The sequence below is a fragment of the Crinia signifera genome, chromosome 9 (genome assembly GCF_055691185.1).
Source record: "Crinia signifera chromosome 9, ASM5569118v1, whole genome shotgun sequence".
In the NCBI taxonomy this organism is placed as follows: Eukaryota; Metazoa; Chordata; class Amphibia; order Anura; family Myobatrachidae; genus Crinia; species Crinia signifera.
Genome location: NC_139225.1, coordinates 84624999 through 84640228, shown reverse-complemented (window position 1 = coordinate 84640228; position 15230 = coordinate 84624999). Strand labels below are relative to the sequence as shown.

Sequence of the window (15230 nt, the reverse complement as noted above, 5' to 3'; positions counted from 1 at the left end):
GATTTTTTTTCTGGGTCAGCAATTTTTCCACCTGCTTCTACAGACAGGGATCCTAAAATTGTGTCAAATTTTCTCCCCAAAAAACCTGTGGCCAGTACAAAGTGGTTCGAAACTATCAAAATTTGTCCAAGGAATAGCACAAGTGGGGCGGGGACTTTGCGGTTAAGGCCAGGCATTAAGGTCTTAAGATTAAGGCCACAAAAAAAAACTACTTTGAATTACAGGTGGGGGGGGGGGGGGGGGGGGGTGCGCCGTTCTAACACTTTTATTCTTTGCACTTTATATGGAAAATTGGTGATTTTCCTCTAGATTGGAGCTGCACTCTGGAGTGCAAGTGTTACAAATTTTGTTGTATCAAAGAAAGGTGTCAGAACACACAATTCATAGCAAAAGTTGTAGAACAGTCAGAGTGCACATGCTGACCCCTGTAGAGCTTAAAATGGAGCAAATAAGTGTCTGTAATGAACCATGGAGCAATTGTAGAAGGTGGGGCCTGCTCTGATTAATCATGCACTGTGGGGGTGTTATTCAGACCTGATTGCTGGGCTAGGAATTCACAGACCAACTGCTTATCGATACACTGTGCATGCATATGAATCATAGCTAGCATGCGCATGGCTGTCCTTACAATAAAACCCAGCCGTCTTTTTATTAGCTAGTTGTACACAAGTCAATGGACCGGAAGCCAGCATTTGTGGGTGGTAACCGGACATTTTCTAGAAGTGTCAGGGAAAACATAGGCGTGCCAGTCGTTTCAGGGAGGGTGTGTAACGTCAGCCCCGGCCTCGATCCGCCTGTTTCTATCACACAGGCAAAGTAGGTCCTTGATTACACACAAACTGCACCCACTGGGAAAATCATTTGATGGGGAGTGAGTTGCGAATGGATTTGCAGCTGTTCACCGATCTGCAATATTTTTGAAATTTCCCATATTTAAAAAAAAAAAAAACACTTGACATTAATTTTTAGCCCTTTCTCAGGGTTTTCATTAAAAAGTACCCCAGGCTCTAAATTTGTTGGAGAATTATCATGTTGAAGTTTCGGTACTCTTTACCTAGAACGGCGCCGCCGATCAAAATCGTGGTCATCGCGGGTAAAAATCGCGGTGATCGCGGTAATCGCGGGCATCGCGGGTAAAATTGGATGGTCGCGATGCCCGCGATTACCGCGATTTTCCCATAGGAAACAATGTTAAAAAGCCTGATTGACCGCGATTTGACACTTAAATGCCTCAATGGACCCGATTTTGGCATATAAATCAATGTAAAATGGGCCACACAGCCCAAATAGGGCCAATGAACCGTTAAATGTCCCCCCAAATTTTTAACGCCACCCCACGATCCACGCCAACCCGAAGCGTGGCGAGCGCAGCGAGCCCGCGAGGGGCGGCGGTACGCGTCCTCCGACCTTTTCATGCCCTACTATCCACGTCGGCGTGGTGTGAGAATATAATAGTGTGGCGAGCGCAGCGAGCCACCGAGCCCGAAGCGTGGCGAGCGCAGCGAGCCCCGCGAGGGGACGCGGATACCTTCACAGGTAGACGCGTCCCCTCGCGGGCTTCACAGGTGTCCGGGTCGCCACGGACACCTGTGAAGCCCGCGAGGGGACGCGTCTACCTGTGAAGGTATCCGCGTCCCCTCGCGGGGCTCGCTGCGCTCGCCACGCTTCGGGCTCGGTGGCTCGCTGCGCTCGCCACACTATTATATTCTCACACCACGCCGACGTGGATAGTAGGGCATGAAAAGGTCGGAGGACGCGTACCGCCGCCCCTCGCGGGCTCGCTGCGCTCGCCACGCTTCGGGTTGGCGTGGATCGTGGGGTGGCGTTAAAAATTTGGGTGGACATTTAAGGGTTAATGGGCTCTGTGGCCCATTTAACATTGATTCCTATGGCCAAATCGGGTTGATTGAGCCATTTAACACTAAAATCGGGTCCATCGCGACTTTTAACATTGTTCCCTATGGGAAATCGTGAGCATCGCGTCGCGGGCATCGCGGGTGCGTTTATGTGCGGCCGCGACGCGACCGACACGATTTTTATGTTTTACATTGATTTCAATGGCAAATCGCGGGCATCGCGGCCATACATTAATGTACCCGCGATGCCCGCGACGGGCGCCGCACTAAGTAAAGAGTACCGAAGTTTCTTTTACAAACTTGTAGTAGACGCTTCCCCTTTACATAAAAACTGAATTCTGTAATATCGTGCTGGTTATAATGGAAGAAAAAAAAATTCTACCCAAAATATTAGCCTATTTAGGCACTTTGATATTCCATCCATCCATCTTTTTTTTTTTTTTATAAAGCTTCGTGTTAAGGTTTAAAAAATATTGTGTTGTTAAAACATGTACACATGTCCCTGGACGTGACAGTAGAATGGCACTAATGCTTATATTATTAGCCACTAGTAAGAATATCTCCTCTGTTCCATCAAAGTAGGCAGTCTCTACATGTAAATGACCTCGGTTCTAAGACACCTGAAGATTTCAGAAGGTTTCTGATCTACAGCAATGTCATAGAAAATAATGTTTACTACATCCCCACAAAAGTGCTGATTAAGGGAGAGGTTTGCGACTCTAGTAACGTTGTTTTTTTTTTAGAAAAGTCAGTCATATTAGGATTATGCTATTTTGTGCATGAAACAGCAGAAGTATTAACCGATTTTAAAAAGTCTTTATAAAAAAAAAAAAACATAAAATAAAGTAGTGTTACCTGCATTGCACTTTTGCCCATCTTCACCACTTCAAACAGCATCATATTCTCTACTCCATTTTGCTGGTGGTGTCCATTCATCCAATTGGGGCCACCACCAGCCTTCAAACCTTTACCCTTCTCTGCAGCATTCTTTTTTCCTTTCTGTTTTGACAAAAATAAAAAGATATAATAAACTAATTTGAAAACTTCACAAGTGTTATGAGAAATATGTATTCATCAACTGTAAATATAGTATTTTAAACAAAGTGACCGACCTTTCCTTTGCCTTGCTTTGGGATTTTTAATTCACTGTCATCAAAGTCTGTGTCTGATGAAAAATGTGTTTCTGTCTCCCTGGAATTTGTAAAATAAGTGAAACTCGTGGTTAGAGAAAAGAAAACAAAAACATTATTTAAAGTAAATAAATCTTAAGCCGAAATTTAGTTTAAAGCCTAGAAAACATTAACACCGGCTTGGAATTTAGCATCTTGAATAAACACTTAGGTCATTCCCACTTAGGTGGCATTCTGTAATTTGCACAAATATAAACAAAATATGGATTTTGACAGCAGAGAAGAACCATTTAGCCATAAAGTCTGCTCTCGTCCCCTTTGTCTTCTTCTGTCTCCCTGGTGCCACTTTGCACCACACACCACCAAATCTTGTACATCACTATCTCGCTCTGCAGATCCACTATTCATAGTCATTTTGTGACCGGCAAGGCAGTGAGAGAGGGGACTGGGCCACTCTGCTCTGTATAATACTTTCTCTATCATTTCAAAGATAGTATGAACTATCAGAGAACCTACCTGGGTCCTGCATTGCAGGAAAGTGGTCCCATATCATGAAGGGAATGATCCAGGGGTCTTTTAGAGAGATGGGGAAAAAAAAAAGAATATTGAAGACTGCATTCGGAAAAACAACAACACAAAACATACATAACGTTATAGAAAATGGATTCATATATAAAAAAGACAATTTCTCCTAAAAAGCAAACTAGTTCACAACTATAATACTCAACAATACAAATTTAAAGCATGGGCCAACATTGTTACTGGTCTCCCTGACAAAAAAAACAGCTCCCACATCATTTTCTCTGAAGTACATAAGTTAGAAGGCAGTAATAAGTAATACTAGTATTATGAAAGAACTTGATAAACTTGGGTGAATATCTGATTTCTTTCAGTCAAATTAATAGATTGTCTCATATAATGCATAGAGCATGGGTCTTCAAACTGTGGCCCTCCAGATGTTGTGGAACTACATGTCCCAGCATGCCCTGACAGTTTTGGCATGCTCTTATAGGAAAAAATGTGGCAATGCATGCTGGAACATGTAGTTTCACATCTGGAGGGCCACAGTTTGAAGACCCATGGCATAGAGAGTCTGACTCAGAGGCGGACAGTGCTGTGGAGTCCACCCATTGTGTCCAACTCTGATAATGGCAGCAGCCTATGGAAGGCGCAGTGTCTCTAAATGAACATGGAATCTGTGGAAGGGGCTCAGTGTTTTAGAATGCAGGCAGCTTGTGCTGACATGCCCATCTCTTCCCTAAATGACAACACTTGCTTGTAACTTACTGGAGGAGATTGAAGTCAGTTTGGATTTCTGGTGCTGCTATCATTTCTTTATCATCTTCTGAAAAACCAATGCCCCTGGAATATTTGGTTCATAGACCTAGTATCTGAAGTATTGACAGCTGTACCAGCGAATCTGTAGAGACAAAGCAATATACATACTCAAAAAGGATAATTATAAATGTCACGTTTTGCAATAGGATATTATAAACCATCAAGTCACCTTAAGGGCTGCACACATGGGCATTGCATAGTGTAATAAATTCTGTAGAAGTAATCCCAGGACCAGGATCATGGACCTGGTGGCATTATATTGCACTAAAGGTGCGTACACACGGGGGGGGGGGGGGGGTCTATTGCTCAGCAATATATTGCTAGCAATTTATTGCTCAGTGTCTTCTTTTCATCAGCGACCAGAGATGGTCGTTGATGAAAGGGAACCATCACTGGCAATATGGTAGCCAGCGACCATATTCCCAGCGATATCAGCCCCTATCGCAGCCGTGTGTACACGGCTTTAGGGTTGTTACAAGCAAGGCAGACATTTAAATGAGCAAGAGTCTATACATATGGGCTATTTACTTGGCTTTGGAGGAGCAGCATGAACATGCATGCAATAAGTATGCACATTCAAAACCTGATTTAAACTTCCGCATGCATGAGCCCTAGTTTTCTCTAACCCTCGGAAACCATGCACAGCACACAATCTAAACACATCAATATAGAAATGTTACAGTCTATAAGAGTATGGCATTTCAAAACAAATGCAAAACCACTTTTAAAAATAGAAAAATCAATATTTATAAACAAGCATTGCTAGATATAAAAACCATTGCTACCAGTTGATAGATCTACACTGTTTAGACAGTCAGTCAAAAGGTCATGAGCTTTTCATGATTTTATTTTTTTTCTTAGACAACTGTTCTTTACTTCCCTCATCCATGTCGGCATAAAGGGAGAATATATTAGTGTGCTGAACGTTGCGCGGCACCGATACCTTACACTAATTGAGGATCCATGTTGACAGTTGTCGACATTGAAACCCAATTTTTTTTTTAAAAACTCATGTTGACCTTTTCAAGTGTCTACCTTTTTTTATGTCAACTTTCTGACCCTGTCTAACTTTCTCATGTCGACCTTTTGACTCATGTCTATCTATACACTGTGTAGCTAATATTCCACTCCCAAAAAAAGATACTAGAAGGAAACACATCTACAACAACTTATCCATCATGTTATTCTATGGCTGTGTGAATATTGTAGCTTCATGGACTTTATTAATGAACTTAATTCTCAAATGTATCACCTCCATGACAAAGTCACTGCAAGCCAAATCCTCCTACTAAAGTAATGACTTCCATCTTAGGAATGGTTGTATAAGGGGAGAATACAACCTCTACTATGGTGGATAGTTTTATTTCATGTCACCACTGAGTACTGTATAAAAGTATTCAGATGAGTGTACAAAGCACTGGGCTTGTGTCCACAAACTACACTTCATACATGAACCTTTTGAGTGCACAAGTGAATTTTGTCAAAATAGGTGTGAAAACTGCCAAGCAAACGTTTTTACAGATCATACTGACCTGCAATGTTTACCCTATATAGGGAATATAATGAGGTTTTTTTTCACAACATTTTTTTTATTTGAATTTATATAACAAATGTGAGCGAAGCTGGTATTTCAGTTGATGTTGCGCATCTCTCACAGATGTTGGCACTCAAAGGGTTGAGCTAGAAAACACTAATTGTACTAACATTTACAATGAAATGTACAGCATTTATTCATTTTTACTAATTTTCACATTACATATAAATCATTAGCACTATAATTTATAGTGCAATTCAATTGTTCTCTAATCAGCTGTCGACAGGTAATTCAATTCTTGCTCCATTTGGGCATGCATGCATGCCAAGAATAAGGGAACAATTCCAGCCTCCTGAGCCGATGATGCAGAAATGTATTCAAAATCCATTGTTTGGGCCCCTTAACCAGGACATTGGACAGTTTTAGCCACTTACGCATGCAGCTTAACACACTCTTTCTGGAAACTGGGAGCATGATAATGAATGTGTGCTCAGGACAAATGTGGAAATAACAGAGCAACTACAGTCGGTGAGAAGTGTGATTGCTGTGCATATGGGTATAGGTTGAATGGTCAACAGTGTCTAGGTCGACAGTCATTAGGTCAACAATTATTGGTCAACGGGCAAAAGGTCATCATGTGAAAAAGGTCAATGTGGGCATTTCCTTTTTCTGGTGCCTACGTAAACATGGACATTGTATTAGTGTACCATGCTTTAAGCACTGTGCATCGCTACACTGTTATATTCTCAATCTACGCCCACTGGGATAGTTAAGTATTAACAAGTTGGTTTAAAAAAAAAAAAAAAAAACTCATGTTGACCTTTCTGCTGTGTCAACCTTTTCCTGTGAACCAACCTAATGACTGTCGACCATGCGACTGCATACAACCTCAACATAGCCACACTGTAACACACGCACAACATACTCCAGCAGCTTCACACAACATTAAATAATGTCTCAGTCTCTTACATTACAAACACAACAATAAATAATACAGTTGCTTTTTAAGCTGTAAATACTGTGACCATTAATGCATACTGAAATAATCCCATCCTTTGACCAAAGGCTAGTTGTAACATACAGAAAGTACTGTGAATCAGAATCAGCCATGCTCTTGTTTGTTAGGTACTGTCATACTTGAAGATCACAAGGTGGAGCTCTAGCCCAAGGCAAACGTAAAAAGCTGAAGACAGGTCATTCAGAGGTTGACCCAATTATTTTCACAGCAAACTCTCAGCATTGAAAAACAGGGACAGGATCTATATATTTTAACAGTTAAAGCATTTAAAAAAATTCTATAAAAAAAAAAAAAAAAAAAAAAAAGGATGTTGAAGTTGACAAAAATCGTCACACATAACCAAAGTAAAATGCCAAATACAATTTCCTTAATGTAAATATTGATAACAAAGTCACAGTAAAATAAATTTAAAGAAACCAAAAAAGTTAAGGGGTGTACACATGGAGAGATTTGTCCAGGAGATTTTGACTAGATAGTCAAAATCTCCTAGGTGGTTAGCCGAAATCGCCCTACTTCTCTCCTGCTTAAAGGGTGTACACACGGAGCACATACATAGTCTACATAGTCAAAATTGCTTAGAAGGTTAGTAAAGATTGCTGTTAAGGTGCGTACACACGGGGGCGATTTTGTCCAAAATCGCGGGAAATATGTTCGCTGAGCGACCATATTGCCCGCAATGGGAGTGTGCACCAGCGATATATCGCCGGGTGCGCGCTCCCGTTTTTGCCCCTGTGGTGATCGCTGGTCGCAGGAACATGCTCCTGCGACCAGCTGATTACCACTGCCGGGCTCCCCCGGGCAGTTTCATTTACATCAGCGACCATCTCTGGTCGCTGATGAACAGGAGAAACTGAGCAATATATTGCTCAGCCATATATTGCTCAGCTATATATGGCTGAGCAATATATCTCCCCCGTGTGTACACAGCATTAAGGTTAGAGACAAATTTCCCTATAATATTTCTTAGCAAAAAAAAAAAAAGTTGCCAGGCAAGAATTGTTTTGACTAGATTGCTGGCTGTCTAGTAAAAATTGCTGCTATTCACTGCTGAGGGAGATATTCACTAGGCGATCTGCAATGAATACCAACCAAGTATGTTAATTCTAGTATAGTCAAAAATCACCCATAGACAAAAATCACTTAGTCAAAATCTCTGGTGCATTTAGTCAAATCGCTTAGTCAAAATCACTGTTGTATCTAGTAAAATCGCTTAGTCGCAATTGCTTAGTCAAAATTGCGCCCTAGCAAAAAATCGCTCCATGTGTACACCCCTTTAGTCAATATTGTCTAGCATAGATTTCTTAGTATAGATAGACTGGGCAGACAAGGAAATTTTGACTAGATCATAGACTATCATTAAGGTGCCTACACACATGCCGATATTAAGGCATTTCCTAAGCGACTTTGCTTAGTTTGGTAAAGTCGCTGAGAAAGTGCCCCTACATCGGTGTGTGTAGGGGTTATAGCCACAGCAATGCGCATCCCCGCGTGTCGCTATCACTGTGTCGTCTCGCTGGTCGCCAGTGTTCCCCCGGAGAACACTGGCACTGTCAGCTCGCTCAGCACACAGAGCTGACAGCTCGCTGTGTTTGTGGGCTGTCAGCTCTGTGTGCTGAGCAACAGAGGCGTAGAACTGCCCGATTTAGCATAGCTTCAGTTGCTGGAAGAAATCCCCATGTGTGTAGACCCCTTTACTTCTAGTCAAAATTGACCATTATCCAATATCTCACAATGTGTACAGCCCTTTAGTGGAAAAGGAAAAAAAATGTATTGCAAAAGTTTTTTAGGAGGGTGTTTAACAAAGTTTGGCAATAAATAAAACACCAATCAGCTTATAACTCATTTTTCCAAATACAGCCTGCATATTGTAATATATATAAAATTATACAGATTTGGAATATATTTAAAACTAGATGAATGGTCTCAAATGTGAAGGCTGGCTTCAAATACTTTGCTGCCACAAATTTGCAATTCCTGATCTGACCACAGGTGTCCTCTCTCACAACTCAACAAATAGCTTCCTGCTTTCCAGCTGCATTATGTGCATTAGGTTGCTACATAAGGACTAGCCAAGCTGGCACACAAACAGAGGGGGATGGAAAGAACCTTAGAACTCCTCTATAGGCAACGGCTGACAAGTGTCAATAGAAAACATGTGGCAGAAAAGTTATACTAAATAGATGTTGGAGCTTATTGTGTGAGAAACACGGATATTCCGTTGTAAAATGTAAATTGAATTACAGCAAACAGTAATAAGCTTTTATCTGTACAGAGAAATAATCAATTAAACTAAATGGTAGTGCAATTTTCTCAGCTGAATACATTATTAGCAAATAAGGTGCATTATTATTACAGAATGAAAACAAAAATGTCCACTTTGTTTATATTGTGCTCTCCTGCAATTTATCAAAGCTGAAAGGAAGTATGTGTGTTTATAAATGTTCCACAAATAACACTGCTTGTACACTTGAGATGCTCATGGCAAATGTCATTTTTCTAGTACAATTCAAAACATTACATTTATATCTTACTTATGGTGTGTACACACGGGGGCGATATGCCGTGCTATGTGAGTGCATTGGGACTCGCATAGCACGGCATGCTAGAGTGGCACAATTTGGACTATATAGTGCAAATCTGCACTATATAGTCTTGTCTGCCCTCTCTATTTCACTGCCGATTTGCGCTCACACATCAGGCTCGCAAGCCCTAAAAAAGCATGCGATCAGCATGCAATATGGCTTCCGATGTTCACTATATAGGCAACATCGGAAGCCATATCTTACCGTCTGTACACACTATAAGGGCAAACCCAACTTTCCTGCATAGCTGTTTATATAATGGTTCTCAGATAAATCCCCAATTTTTTTTTGATGGGTTCATTCTTACAAATATATCAAATAACTTCATTTGCATAGCACGGGAAAGAAAACATGCAGCAATTCTTTTTGTTAAATTCATCTACACAACTCAACTAACAAAACTTTTAGGGCATTTGTTCCCAAACGGTGTGCAATGGCTCCCTGGGGTGCCTCGGGATGCTTGCAGGGGTGCCACGGGTTAGTGGTCCAGAACAAATTCATAATATTTATGGTCAATGTAATAGACAGACCAGTACTGGTGGCTGCCAATCATAAAATATGTGGACAAGCAGAAGTAAGTACTGCCTCTCATCACATATCTGAACCCAAGGATGACATAAAAACAATGTATTTCATTTTATATTTTTTTATACAGTTTTGGGAGGGGAGCCTAGGGGTGCCAAAAAAACAAATTCTAATACTCTAGGGCAGAGGTTCTCAAACTCGGTCCTCGGTACCCCACACCGTTGATATTTTTCAGGTCACCCAGCAGGTGCATGAGTGCATTCATTCCTCATTAACACATTTTAAAAGATCCACAGGTGGAGCTAATTATTTCACTTGTGATTCTGTGAGGAGACCTGCAAAACATGTGGTTTGAGAACCTGTGCTCTAGAGCAGTGGCTCTCAACCTCAGTCCTCAAGGACCTCCAACAGTGCACGTTTTCCAGGTCTCCACACACAATCAAAGGTGAAATAATTAGCTCCACCTGTGATTTTTTTCAAATGTATCAGTGACTAATGAGTGCACCTGTTCACCTGCCAGCTGACCTGGAAAACGTGCACTGTTGGGGGCCCTTGAGGACCAAGGTGGAGAACCACTGCTCTAGGGTGCGGTGACTCAAAACAGTTCGGGAACTACTGTTTGAGGGTTTGCATATGGTGCCTTTCCAAAAGAGCTCCATGATCACTATAACCAGACCTGTTCATGCTGGAATCCTATCTTATTTTGTGCATAAGACAGTCTCGCTATTCCAAACTCCAATACACAAGGTGGGTACACAACAGCTGAGGATTGCTTATTGCTACTGCCTGTTCACCAAAAGGGACATACAGGCTGCTAGGGTGACATGCTTTAACTTAAACACATGCTGATATGCTTCAGAATAACATCGTCTTGTGAAATGGCAATGTGCTCTCTCCAGTGACGCCTTTATGTGAACAGGTCAGAATGGAAATGCAGCAGCCTTTATGTATGAACATCTCTTTATAAAGCGTAAACAAATTCATCAGCGCATTACATACATACTGTGCCAATAGAACATTAACCTTATTCTAGGTTTAACAAATTATACACAATGTGTGTATGTGCTTTACCATTATCTGAGAATGTCCCTCCTCATGCTCTTTTTAGTATGGATACCATGCAGTCACATATTAAATAGGTCTTTGCTGTATCTGCTCGTCATGTTGATCCAATGCTGCAGGACCACAGAACAGAGAGCACCCTCTGCTTACACAGCATCTACCCATCCCCCACCACCAAGCTCTCGCTTGCCTTACAAGTTTGTAACAAGACTAGAAAAAGACAGCATGCATGTGACTGGTTAAGGGATTCCCTTTGATATAAGGAAAGGTAGTAGATGAGGAGGTGCACTAACCAGAACGGAGCAGGACTGACAGTTGTGACATATATTACGCATAATTAGACCGTATAGTGTCAGCAGATCATGGAAAGCTAGGCAGTGATGTACATTGTGCATGCACTCCAGATTCCATGGTGCTGTAAAGAGGCATATTAAAACAATACCTTACCTCAAATACCACAACAATCCATCACAAAGATCATACAATCCTCTTTAATTATCAGCAAGTAGGTCTCCTCATGTTGCACAATCATAATTTGACAACCATTAAAGTAATTGGTTGCGGCCATTAAATATATATAAAAATTTCAGGTTGCTAAAATGTACAACATCACAAGCAAAAGTGTGCCACCAACATTTACAAGTGTTACTGAGGGGCAGTAACATTTTAGAGACTTACCTGGCTTTCCTATTTTTAAAGCTAGTTTGCCTAGAATGGGATGACAATTTGGAGTCTGAATACAAAAACATGCATTGAAACAACTTTATACCATTATTCTACTGTTAAAACCTGTAAACTCTGTTCTATGTTTTGGTCCTCCTGACTGGTATAGGTCACAGAGTTGACAGTAAATAGGTCGACCACTGTTAGTCGACACGGGTTTTCAATGTTTTTTTGAGGGTGTCTATGACGACATGGACACCATATAAGTGTACTGTAATGCTCTGTACACTATCATAATCTACCTCTTATGTCCACTTGGATGGTGAAGTATGAAAACACACCTTTAGAAAAAAAAAGTGAATCGACATATTGCTTGTGTCAATCTTTTGACCATGTCGACCTAAGGTGTGTCGACACCACATATAGTAATTCCGTAAGGAAAATATATGAAAAATCAGCTTAGTCACTATACTTTGCTATAGCTGCTTTAAGGTATTATCAGCTGCACATGAGGATACTGGACACACACTGTGGGGCAGATGTATTAAGCCATAACAAGAGAGAAATTCCAGGGTGATAAAGAGAGAAACATCCAGCCAATCACCTGCTAACTGCCATGTTACAGGCTGTGTTTGAAAAAAGTCAGTAAGGAGCTGATTGGCTGGACGTTTATCTCTCTATCACCCTTGCATTTATCTCTTGTTAAGGCTTAATATATCTGCCCTAGTGGTGATGGGAAAAAGTTCACAGAGCTATTAAATTGACCATGCTGTTATGCCTAACCAGATAATTTCTAGAATTTTTTCTTGCATCCCTCCTGAGGTGCAGCACAATGCTGGCAATTGAAAAGAAGTAGTAGTACGTTTATTTATAAGGTGCCACAAAGTGTCCGCAGCACCGTACATAGCAAACAAAAAAAACAAATAAAAAGGTAACGTACAGGGTGTGTTGATAAAATACAGCATAAATAGGGGTATAGCTGGTAGAACTAAAATCAGCATCAGTTCTGAAGTAGGTGTGGAAATTGTCGAGGAGACTGAAGATGAAGTAGAGGAAGGGAAGAACCGGGCAGGAGCGCTGGTGAGGTAAAGAAGTAGGGTGAGTACTTGAGGAAGGAGGGCCCTACTCATAAGAGTTAGCAGACTAAAAGGAGGTGGGTGGACAAACGAAAAACAACAGGATAAAAGCTCTGTAACTTAGTTCCAAGAGCTATTAACATCTCACTGAATTAAATTGAGCCCAAAGACTTGAAGCCGAAATGAAGATCTGCTCAAAACAGGACTATAAAATTAACTATAATACCCCGTTCTCACTGCAGGCAAATTCACGGGTCTAGCACGTCGACCCAGAAATGTGGCTTTTAACACTGGTTTTTCTGCATTGTGAACGGGTCGCATACCCGGATCTCATACATAAGTAAAACCCTTCTTTTCACCCGTGTATGAGATCAGGGTATGCAGACACGGGTTGACCTGTTCTCACTGCATAAAAACCAGTGTTAAAAGGCAAATTACTGGGTAGAAACTTCTACACCCGAGAATTTGTCTAGCAGTGAAACCGGGGGTCCGTCGCTGCAGTCTCCGGCATTTTAATGCCGGGTAAAAGCCGTGTAGTTCTCACTCGCAGGGAGAACACAGTATAAGACTTCAAAAAGTGCAATAATGAATTTTCAATAAAAAAAATAATATATATATATATATATTTATGTCGATGAGGGAGGCACTCGGAGACTGTTTCAAAAAAACCTGGGTGGTTTATTACACAACGTTTTTTGAAACAGTCTCCGAGTGCTTCCCTCATCGACATAAAGGGGGAAATTTACTAAAGGAAATTTGTAAAAATATAGGTGTATTTGTATTTAGAAATACACTTATTTTTGACATTTACTATCCCGAAAATACGGCAATTCGTATTCGTATTGATGTGCTATCAATACGAATACGAATTGACGTATTTTCGGGATTGTAAATGTCAAAAATAAGTGTATTTCTAAATACAAATACACCTATATTTTACAAATTTCCTTTAGTAAATTTCCCCCATATTCATCTTGCCTTCCAGGCAAACAGGGACGGCACCGGAGCCCTACACCCTTGTGAGCCACCAGGAGTGCCGATTCCAACGGACGCTATATCTATCTATCTCTATATATATATAAAATTGATTTATTCAAATTTGACCGTCGATTAAAACTACGTGAATACTTTAGTGCAAGTACTTAATTGAATGAACAATTGGTCCAACCTGTTCGTAGAAAATCAACCTTTGTGCCCAAATCTGGCAATAGAAACATAAAATGCTTCACGGAGCACATGGAGCATAAAATCAGCAATTCTGCCAGATACACACAAACTGACAATCCCAACCTGACACAGATACAACGGCAAGCACTCAAAAATGTGGGTGATTACAAAGATGTCATCATCAGACCCTCTGACAAAGGGGGAGGTGTTGTGGTCCAGGATCTCGATAAATACATAGCTGAAATCGACCGACAACTTTCAGATTCGCATGTATACATCAAATTGGACAAGGACCCCACGCTGGCGTATAAAAGCGAATTGAATACAACCTTACAACAAGCCGTAACAGACCAAACCATCACCTCTACAGTCAAAGATGCCCTCACCAAGGAATTTCCGAGAATTCCAGCACTTTACACAATACCGAAAATGCACAAGGACGCTCTCAATCCCCCGGGTCGTCCAATCATTGCGGCAAGAGACTCGCTATATTATGACGTGTCTAAGTACTTAGATCATTTTCTGCAGCCACTAATACATGCGCAACCAAGATTCTTGAAAGATACCACAACCTTTCTACGCAAATTGGATGGATGGTCTGGCAAATTCAACCAAGTCCTCATGTGTACAGTAGATGTAGCCAGCCTGTACACTAGTATTCCGCAAATGGCGGGGCTGCACAGTGTCAGACGTTTTCTATCCAACAACTTGGATTATAATGGTCCAGATTTGATGTTTTTCTTGACGCTGTTAGAATTGACATTAACAAGGAATTATTTCTTGTTCAACGGCACCATGTATCTGCAGAGCTCGGGTGCGCGATGGGATCTTGCGTCGCCCCGAGCTTTGCCAATATTTACATGTTTGAAATTGAAAATGACTTTTTTTTCGCCAATCAACAAATCTCCCAGTATGTAGCGGGCTACACCCGCTACATTGATGACATTTTTCTATTATGGACAGGGAGTCAAACTGAATTTGAAACAGTCATCGCAAACATTAACCAACAGAATTGTCCCATCAAATTAACCTTCGAGTGCAGTACTGAGACAGTACATTTTTTAGATGTACAAATCACCCAAAATATCCCGGGTAGTTTCAGCAGCTCTATTTACTACAAACCTACGGATAGAAACACTTGCCTGCAGGGAACCAGTCATCACCCCACCGCTTTAAAAAAATCATTGCCTTTCTCTCAGTTTCTGAGAATAAGACGCATATGCAGTGATCCCATCGATACCACTACTCAGATGCAAATCATGCTGATAAGATTCCTTCA

At 41.1% G+C, this 15230-nt stretch overlaps 1 protein-coding gene across 1 annotated transcript in view; it reads right to left on the bottom strand.

Moving 5' to 3' along the window:
* Positions 1-15230, bottom strand: part of STAG2 (STAG2 cohesin complex component) — a 115499-nt gene that overhangs the window by 63480 nt on the left and 36789 nt on the right. Inside the window, exons 2-5 of the mRNA XM_083159333.1 lie at positions 4274-4406; positions 3503-3559; positions 2969-3047; positions 2712-2855 (exon numbers count right to left, since the gene is read on the bottom strand). Coding sequence (XP_083015459.1) covers positions 2712-2855; positions 2969-3047; positions 3503-3559; positions 4274-4317 — 324 coding nt within the window. The 5' untranslated portion in view covers positions 4318-4406. The remainder of the gene's footprint in view (positions 1-2711; positions 2856-2968; positions 3048-3502; positions 3560-4273; positions 4407-15230) is intronic.